General features: G+C 34.8%; 1 protein-coding gene across 1 annotated transcript in view; it reads right to left on the bottom strand.

The window, feature by feature from the left end:
• Nucleotides 1–2,832: 2,832 nt before the first annotated feature.
• The window catches only part of LOC116428656 (C-terminal Src kinase), a 47,308-nt gene continuing 39,595 nt past the window's right edge, over nt 2,833–10,545 (bottom strand). The window contains exons 3-8 of the mRNA XM_031980574.2: nt 6,805–7,188; nt 4,080–4,733; nt 3,796–3,991; nt 3,381–3,467; nt 3,204–3,296; nt 2,833–3,127 (exon numbers count right to left, since the gene is read on the bottom strand). Coding sequence (XP_031836434.1) covers nt 3,032–3,127; nt 3,204–3,296; nt 3,381–3,467; nt 3,796–3,991; nt 4,080–4,733; nt 6,805–7,160 — 1,482 coding nt within the window. The 5' untranslated portion in view covers nt 7,161–7,188 and the 3' untranslated portion in view covers nt 2,833–3,031. The remainder of the gene's footprint in view (nt 3,128–3,203; nt 3,297–3,380; nt 3,468–3,795; nt 3,992–4,079; nt 4,734–6,804; nt 7,189–10,545) is intronic.

Here is a 10,545-nt window from a genome sequence, read left to right as displayed (position 1 = left end):
AAATATTCTGTACACGAATTTGTCACACTAAAAACATTACGAATACATAAATCACACATTTGTCCCACGGCTAGAAATAATTACAACCGGTGAACAAATGCAGTGTAACTTCTCTTCCTTTATTAACCGTTAATTCACTTCATTAACTGTCGCTATGCCTGGTATCCGAACCAATTTAGTTCCCGCTATAGCTGCCCTATTGAGAATCTTTAGAATTGTAGAGGGAGTAACAACACGAAACCATGGTCGAACTACTTGAATATTCTCAGGAATCGTTACAGACCGGATTTGTAGAGGCCAAAAAACGTGAATCACCGACATAAACATACACCATTATTTTCTTTTCTTGTTGTCGCGTACGCTCCCAGTCACATTCATTCATCCTCGAATGCGGATTAGATGCACCCTTAGTTTAAAGTTAACTCACTCACGTCCATGGTTACCATGTAGTTTGTTATTCAATATACATATATATATTTATATATCATATATTTTTTTATATAAATATATATATATATACATATACATTTAATATATATATATATATATATTAAACTTCTTACAATCTATAATAGATTTTATCATGAATAAAAAATAAACGAATTCAACACACTGCTCACATTCAGAAAACTATAACGCCGTTTATGTAACAAATATTCGCGTGCATGATGGATTACACAAGAACAAGTAACATTTTTCACACACCGCAGTCGGGGGTAATACCATGCTGCCTAAAAGAAGGTTACCACAAAGTACAGAGGGACCGATATTCAGCAAAAACGTAAAAAGTACCAAGCAAGGGCAGCGTCAAGATTCGATTACGAGTAACGTCGAATACGAAACTGTTTTCGTAGAACGCCGAAAACAACTTCGTAACGCGGAAAACACGGGTCAGAGTTATTATCGTCAGAAACGTTAGGTACTGATTAGAGCCATATACATTATGTTACATGTCATTGAAGTTATAAATGGACTGCACGTTTACAAATACGCTACATACCTATGCGGCTACCTACTACTTTCAGACTGTTATAGTCGGATCAAGATCAATCTGTCGCTCAAGGCCAATTACGAAACTGTCTTTTGTAGTAGAATTTGCAAGAATACTGCTAATTTTATTCGGCAATTTTATTAATTATATCTAAGGTATTGGTAAAGAGTCAAACGCATCATGTAATTATGGTCAAAAATTTGTTTTGTCTATTATCTAGTTATCTCGATCACACATTTCGCTATTCTTATACTGCACAATGGAAGTAATGTCTGACAGTACTCATGGTAGGAAGAAGAGCGGCCTCGAGTTATCAATTGATATTAACTCGACTATAAACACGCTCTCTTACGTAACAGTGTTGCTTAGTAATTAATTATCGTTACAAAGCTTATTCAGTCGCGACGGTCCTTCTTCCAAATGCTATTACAAAACAATTAACAAATGCGAGGAACTGAGTACATTGCCATGTTTCTTTCATTTTTTTTTTAATTTTCTAACAATAAGTCACGGAGTGTATACAACTCTGACAAAAAGTATTTTCATTAATGTTCCGTTGTCAAGAAACTTTGTGCTTAAAGCGAGAAACTTTATACCGATATAATACCAATTTATAATCTTCCAATAATCCAGGATACTTTAACAGTATTTTCCCGTTTCTCTCTCTCCTTTTCTTCCATTCTTCTAATTTGTCGAAATCCGCCTATCCTCTATGAATAAATATTCTTAACCCGTTAATAACTGTTGGAAAAAGTATTAAATAAGTCATGGGTTCCTATATTACAGAAGAAAGATAGAATAACACGAAAGTCTACAATCCTTTTTAATTATTTTAAATATTAATTATTTTATATTTGTCTGAGTTTCTCTACGATTGCGTTACATTGGTGCGATTGCATATGGACAATTCGATATCGCGGTGTAAATCAATCATTGTCTTACAAACTAGAATAAAAAAAAAAAATTATGGACAATCCACAATATTAAATCTCCTAATCAATATCAACTGTATTCGAAATATTACTTCTTTTCTCGGTAATCGGATATGTACAAAAGTATTTACAGATACATTTACACTGCTATATATGCATATATACATATATAGTCAAATATCTCGCAAGTTAACTTAAATAATTCATGCACGTTGGTTGCAATAATTTAGTTTAAAAATTAATACTTCACTATGACGAATCTTTGATTAAAGAACTTATACGACTAACTTGTAATCTACAATTTGCTGTAACGTCTTTGAAATGTGTGAAGATCTCTTGAACCACTTAAGGTAAAAATTTCTAATTCCTTCTACAATCCGTCCGGTTTTATTGTTACGTGAAAAAATGCTGATATCCAACCTTATGAGCTTAAGTCCAAAAAGGTATTGTATAAATGAGTACTGTATAGCGACAATTTTCTATTTATTTCTCTGTTAAAATTCAGTTCAATGAAGGCGCTTCATACACCTGAAAACATTTCTAAAGTCGTAAAAACAACGAAAATTATTAGAAAAGAAAGTTCACATAATTTGCGCGGTCGTAACAAAATTGTCGCGTTTTCCGTCCAAAAAAATCTGATTATAAAAAGGAATTAAGTAATAGATAAGTATTTCGTATTTAAAGAATCTTCCAGCTCTGTATTCTCTTTCTAAGTACTACCCGAAGACAAGTACTACAAGTCAAAATTCCTTTCTTCCATCTTTTCTTCTGTCGTGAACTTTAACTTGGCCAAAGGCACGATTGACGCAGGTGAATGTGTATGCAGAATACTCTTATACGAAAAAAAAACAAACACAAGAAACAAACTCAAACAGGCTCTATCTTTAGGTAATTAAAGTAAACAATAAATACAAGCGATATGGATACTATTTTGTACAATGAGAAAAAAATATACAATGAAAGAAAAACACATTGCGTTCCCTCGAGAGAAGTATTTAGAGTCACTACCTCGACCCTGATTTCGATGAAGTATCATTCCTGGAAGTGCTAATTCCGTGTTTCCCATATTTTCTATATCAAGTCTACCACAAATAAGTGGTGTCCCTTTTTAATTCACACCTTTGGTGTACTCCGATTTCAGTTGACCCAACACTAATTTTATATCGTGAAAAGTAGGTCGCTTTTCAGGTTGCAAGTCCCATGCCTAGTAAAAAATACTGGATTAACAATAATTTTCAAATATAATTATAATCAGTTTGTGGTTACGCTCGCATGCTTACTTGTCTCATAATGTCGTAAACCTCGTGCGGACAACCGTCTGGTTGCTCCATTTTGTATCCCTTTTCTACGCATTTTACAACATCCGCCAATGGCTGAAAAGAACACACGAGAAAATGACAATTCTAGGTGAAAGATGGAAATAGAAAAAGAAAAAACGAATGCTGAATATTACTCACAATTCGTGGGTATGGTACACGGCCAAAGGAATAAATCTCCCACAAAAGTATGCCAAAACTCCACATATCAGACTTATTTGAAAACTTCTGAAAACAGAAATTTTAAAGGAACATTACTCGTGACAAACATTAATTATTAAAATTAAAAAAAAAACAATTCTATGTAAAAAAAAAATGAAGGTGACCTTGAAATCTCCAAAATTCTACCACTTACAAAATAAATTATTACCATTATATACAACAATTTTTGTTAATAAAGTTTTCTCATATCTCCAAAGACAGCGGACATGATCGAGTGTTACTTCACATTGAGACACCCTTGTAGTGCCACATAAAATTGCAAGACAATCCTCGAAATGTACAATTTTAAAGAAATAGTCTACTTGTAATAGGAATAACAAAGCGCGACATTTACATTCTGCTTTAAAGCCTCTGGTGCAGTCCATTTGATGGGCAGCTTGCCGCCCTCGAGGGAAAAGTTCTCGTCCCTTGCCAGCCCGAAGTCGGACACTTTGGCAGAATTGTCCTCCGCAACGAGAACGTTTCTCGCGGCCAGATCTCTGTGCACTACGTGCCTGGACTCCAAATACGCCATGCCAGCGCACGTGTCGCTGAAACAGAACGACGAACACCGTATTTCAGAGGGGTCTCTCTTCCACTGGTAGCAACGAATGGAGGAAGCAACAGTTTTCTACGTACTAGGCGAAGTTGATCTGATCCTTCTTGGAGACGTGCAATCTACCCCGTGATCTCAGATAATCCACCAGGGATCCTTTGCTCATATACTCCGTAACCAGGTACATGTGTTGATTATTGAAAACGAGGCCCAGCAGCTTCACCAGGTTGTCGTGGATCAGCGACGTCATCAAGCTAGCCTCGGCTAGAAACCTCTGAGCTGCCTCGCTGTTGTCCTTCAGCATCTTCACTGCGACCCTTTCGCCCCGATAGACGCCCAGCAACACATCCCCGAATTCTCCCTTGCCGATGCACTCCCTTAGTTCTAGTTCGTGGGTCTGGATCACCCAGCCAGCCTCCATAAACGCCTTCGGGTCCACGCAGAAGTCCTGTTTCCCCTGTTTCGGCAGGGACTTGGTCAGCTGCGTGCACAGGCCATCCGCATCTTGCTCGTAGTGCTCGACCAACAACGCCAAATTCTCGAAGAACTCCTCGTCGTCAATGGTCAGCTGATTGTTCTTGTATTTCACACGGTAGTGCTGCACCCGACCCTGATAGCACACGCACAGCGTATAATCGCCGGGGAAATTCGTCGACTCCCGGACTAGGAACAGGCCGTCTTCTCTAGGTCGCAACAATCTCTCGGCAGTTTCCCGCGATATTTTCCCGTGAAACCATCTGCAACACCGGCCGCGGGCAATCCCGGCTGGTTTAATCGAGTTCGAGCCAACCGTCTGGTGGGATCTTTCGATCTCCTCGTGAGAAGCGATCGATCCTCGCTGCTGTGAATGTACTGACTGATTCTTGGGATCGAAGGCACTTTGGTCTTTGTGTGTGATAGATATTCTTACACTATATAACTAAGATTTTTATTGGAAATTTCCACTAGATGATTCTCATAAAGTTTCTTGTTTAGAATAAGAATTCACAGGTGAAATTACTTCAGGGTTCTCAATTTTTAGGAAATTTAATTTTGGAGAAAAATTATTTAAATTTTGTAAATTATTCGTATCCTCAATATACAAGAATGATTTCATGCGTGTACTTCTTATAATATGTTAGAAATATTTTAACATGTTTGAACGATCTTCAAAGCGAATGAGGCACCCTTTGTACAACGATTTTTTTAGGTACGCTTTAATATGTTTTGAGACTTAAAGGTCTAAGACTAAGTGTAACTGAATCACGTAATACAAAAAATCTTATTCATAAAACAAAAATCATTCAAAAAAACTGTAATGCACATTTTATTTTGAACTGAGGAAGTAAAATAATTCTAGAAAGTTTAAGAGTTTCAATAGTGATACAAAATGAAGAAGCAGTGCAAAAATATCAGTTATGTTTCAGGCTATACATTAACTTTAAAAAAGTGCTTATAAAACTTCTGACGTATGGACGTTCTAGGAATATCTGTGACAAATCTGTTGGTATTCTAGACGACGTGGTACTTTCTCTGTTGCAAACAATTATGTAGACACCTAAGCTTGCGTGTGAAAGCAGGACGAAACGATGGAGATGAACGTCGCTCAAAATAATTAAAAATGTGGCCTCTTTATTCAATTTTTCATTAAGTATCATTACTATCTATTAAGTCTGTTGTTTCTACTTTTTTACACATGTTCTGAAATAAAATTTTGCAATAACAGATTTTATTTAAATATTGTTTAAACCGTTAGTTTTAGAAGTAAGAAATTCGATTACTATACAACATTTCCATTTGAACAAATTTGTTTCCTTGACTCTCTATCTGTAGATAAAAAATACAAACCCTTGAAAATCTCTTTTATGTACATGATTGTCCATATTCTGCAGATTTTATAAACATTAAACACAGTATAAACTACACAGATAAACAATATTATAACTGTACAAAACATTCATAATTTCTATAACGATAAGACCAGGTAAGACTTGCAATGAATTCTCTTAATTGTTTTGAGCGAAAACGTATAATGGGTCGGTTTTAAACGTTCGCGCTACAATCTGTACACGAGACCGTTCATTAAAAGGAATAGTGACAATAATAAATACAATAGTCAATGACAGTGAGAATTATACAAAAACATGATGTATTTATGTCACTACATATTAAAAGTAAATCGATGTAAAAATAGTCAAAATCTCTATCTTTTAGTTTTATAAAATTAACTATTATAGTTAACTGTATTTGACAATTAAATTAAGTATAATCGTCATATTGAAACCAACAATAACACAAATTTTTTCAACAATCAATTATTTACTTTGCCCAAGACACAAACAATTCTTTTGCATTTTACTTTAATATTTTATTTAAATATATATAAGCTGCATCTATCCTGCATTCGACGTACGTACTCGTCAGCGGTTGATGTCATTACACACCCAAACAAGAGATTTTTACTGAACTCCACAGTTAACTGATTAAATAAAAGTCATTTTAACTTCCTTATCTTTCATTTCAGCAAGCAATAACGTTTCATCATTATTTTCTTAATTAGTATTTTACAACAAAATTCCTGTTCACCAAAATAAAAGTCAAATAGACTGACACTAAAGTGAAAAGCAAAACAGCTGCTACAATGAAATGAAACGTGTAGCCAATCCCAAAACAAGAACCATCAAGGATTAACACAAACAAGATTACCCAACCACGGATTGCTCCCAATTTCTAAGCAGACGCGTAGCGCAAAAGTTTGAAACCGGAACGTTTACTCAAATGAATCGGGAGGGTGACGCGCAGAAACGTGTGCGGTGAACAAATACGTACGGCATAGCGTTCAGTTTGACCTCGTGTCTCGGATTCACCGCTAACGCGGTAGGATTGCTGGGGTTTGTGATGTTCGCGGTGAGGATCACCGGCGGTGAACCGGTGTTCATGTGACTCGTTAGATTTGGAGCGACGACGTTCGAATGCGTAGTCATTGTCGGTGATACTGGGTGGGACGGAATGTTGCTTGTAGACAAGTTGGAAGGAACGTTGTGTTGCGTGCTGTTCTGTAATAGGGGATGGGACGTTACGTTTGAGGGGATCGTATGGTGATTCTGGTTGCCGTCGAGCTTCGCTTGCCGCGCTGGCGCTGACACATTCGGGTATCCGCCACCCGCATTGTGGTACGTTGGCATCGCAACTCCCGCAGTAACCTTTGTGAACCTGAAAACGACAACATTGCCTTTAAGCGATCTCTGTCGATACATGTCGGGACATGATTAATACTAGGTTTACGGACATTTATTTATTATTTGATTTCTAATATTTAGAGTAATAAATAAGAAACAATTATATTACAATGTATTAATTTACATTACATTGTCCTTTTCCTACAAAGAAAAGCAACTTTTGACAAATTTGTAATAAAAACTCTTTTTCTAGACATTCATTCTACTTCAACAGAAAACTCTATCGGTAAATTCACTGGAAAAGTAAATATCAGTTAAAGGATACACATATTTAATATTTATTGTACGCTTTACTTTACTGCTCCTAAAAAAATTCATGTTCGTTCATTCGGATTTTTGAAGTTAGATATTTAAATATAGATAATTGAGATACATATTGATACAATTGTATCAATCAAAGTCGACGTAAACATTTACCAAATAGTAATTATAACATTCAATATGCGTCAAATTGGCGCCTTCCGTAAACCTAGTGTTAACACATTGTTGGCCGACAATTTTACACAGAAGCTTTTCCATGTCGCCTGTTATTATTTTTCGTAATTAAATAGGAATGTGAAATAATCTGCATAAACTTCAATATACTTTATTTATACATAATGAATTGAAGTGGAACTTTGGACGTATCTTTTATTTAACTTTGAATATTTTTGGTTTGCAATATTCTATATTGCCCTGCATTTTAAAAATTGAAATGGCTAATGTAAATGCAAATGCAAATTAACTCGTGACGACTCAATGATGTGTTAACATGTTCAGCGCTACGGAAAAATTTGGTAGTATTGTACTTCCGAAGCATATTGATTCTTTTGATATTTAGTTAACCCTTCGTACTCGGTAGTTTTTGACTGGGAATATTCAACGTTTCCCAATGAGATATAGAGGACATTTTTAAAAAATCAAATTATCTCATTCGTTGTTAATTACGAAACATCTCGTAGTTTGCAATGTAAGTTAACTTCTTAAAATTAATTCTTGCGTTCAAAGCTCATTAGCACATTGCGCGCTAGCCCCGCGATAATGCGGGATTTTTAATCTATCGTTTAATTGCTAGTCCTATATTAATGTAACATTTTAGATACGTATAACACAAATCCAAACTAAAATGACATAATCGAATTCCTTATTCTTTTTCGCAAGTTACAAATTTCGTTTGATTGGTGTTTAAAAATATATTAATATAATCACCGATACGTTTCTAGTAGCTGAAATTTAACCGGCGTTCAATGTGTTAACATTGTTGCGATCGATAAAAATACATTAATGACGTTATTCGATAACAATATTAACTGACAGTAAATTTTGAATGACGTGATATTGTCCAGTAATTAATTTTAAAGTGATAAATTATCGACCGATTGATTAATTGATTGATTTCAACACATTGATTCCGCGTTAATCATACAGGTATATGATTTTTCATGACCCATTTTAAAATATCATAGTTAGAAATTTTATTCATCGATATTCCTTTATTCTCTTCTTGGAAAGAAGAAATTACTTGAATCTTATCTTCGCCTGAAAATATATTCTATTTTGTAGGTCTCGATTGAAATGTAAAACGAAACTTTTCAAAAATGCTGCTCACGTTATTTTTCTATATAAATACATACATGTTGGCAACACAATTCAGTTTTATAATTATATGTATATTGAGCGAATTAAATTGTAGAACCAAGAAAGTTAAAAGGATAATCTCAATTATCAGTAATGACTTTTCAATTTCTATTTCATTAAGCAAATTATTATATTCCAATTTTGTAGAATATGTAAGAACGATCGTTCGATGACTTATGTATATAATTAGTGTCCGTCACGTGGGATACTGGATACGAGCCTGACATAAGTCAGTATGAGACATAGATATTGCTTCATCAATGATGCCAGTCCCTAGATGGCGAATTTCACGAGTAGTTGCACCTTATACACCAGTTGATCGAAAGATTGTACGCCCATCTTAAGTATCAGCGCGTTAACACAATCTTTAATTATATGCATTTTTTATTCCTCCATTCAACGTTTTCCGCTAACACGGTATACACGTGCATACAAAGAACCTAAACTAACAAAGGAATAAATTTACATAGAAGACGGTTCCCGATATGTAGTTGACAAACATTTTTTTATTAATAAACCTCCACGTTAAAAGGATAAAAGCAGCTAGCAAAATTGTGCGTTGAAAATATATTTTCTGAAGTATTCTAAAACTTAGGGAATGAAGGATGGCGTTTCGCTTTCAAAAGTGTATAATTTCGAAAAAAAAATTCAGTCACAAATAATTTGGAAAAAAAATTATTTGCCTAACCAATACATTAGTTTTTATTTTTGATACAAGTTAGTTTATTATTTTAAAACATTTCTTGCTCATCACTTCCATGTAAATGATTTGTTAACCACAATATAATGATTAAAATATACATAATTATTTACCAATACATATCAATTTAAATATTCGCCAGAACTTGTAAATAAATAAAAATCCAGAATTTTAAAGATAGAAAATGATCGATTGATCTTAAAAATGAACATATTTTTTCTACGGAAAAAAATCTTATTTATGCGTGTGGAATTTTGGCCCATGAAGTGTTAATGTCTCTACAAGGTCGAAGATTTTGATATTTTTAACACTTCCAGTTTTTTGTCATCTGGCGTTGCACCTTGTGTTTCTTTCTCGCCACATCGTTCCACGAATCGAAGAGTGAAACTACGTTTTCTGGTACATTGGTAGCAAAAACTCTTTGTTAGTTTGCCACGCCCTGAATAATTCATTCGTTAGTTTTCCCGATGTCAACGCCTCGATGCAAGTATTAGCAACTACACGCATTTTTTACCGTGCACGACGTCTGAACTGTCCGCTTGCTTCCTTCAACACGATAAAAAGTGAAAGTGACTGACTGTCGGCTGAAATTGTCGACCGAAGTGTGTAGCTGTCGTTTGCCTGACATTGACCGTATCGTTGCATTATGTAGTATCTTTGTCACCCTTATGCGATAATATTCCACCAGGACGCACGATGTAATTTCCAACTGAAAGTTACTCCGATCGGTAAACTGCAGATTTGTATGCATTTAAAGGGAAATTTGAAGCTATTAAATTAAACGAGTTGCACATAATAGGAGAATGTATATAAAATGTCCAAAATGTAGTGCTCTTTATAATATCCGCAAGAACAAATTATTTTTTATCTTAATTCTATTTTTCTAATTACATGTTCCCGTTATGTTTTTACACACTTGAATTTGCATGAAGATCCACAGCCTACTGATCAATATCTACAATTTCATTTTCAGCTTTCATAGTTATTTATGTCACACAAATTATTAACATATAT

The sequence above is a fragment of the Nomia melanderi genome, chromosome 10 (assembly GCF_051020985.1).
Source record: "Nomia melanderi isolate GNS246 chromosome 10, iyNomMela1, whole genome shotgun sequence".
NCBI lineage: Eukaryota > Metazoa > Arthropoda > Insecta > Hymenoptera > Halictidae > Nomia > Nomia melanderi.
The sequence above is the reverse complement of the archived record's forward strand: the minus strand, read 5'-3'. Positions and strand labels throughout refer to the sequence as shown.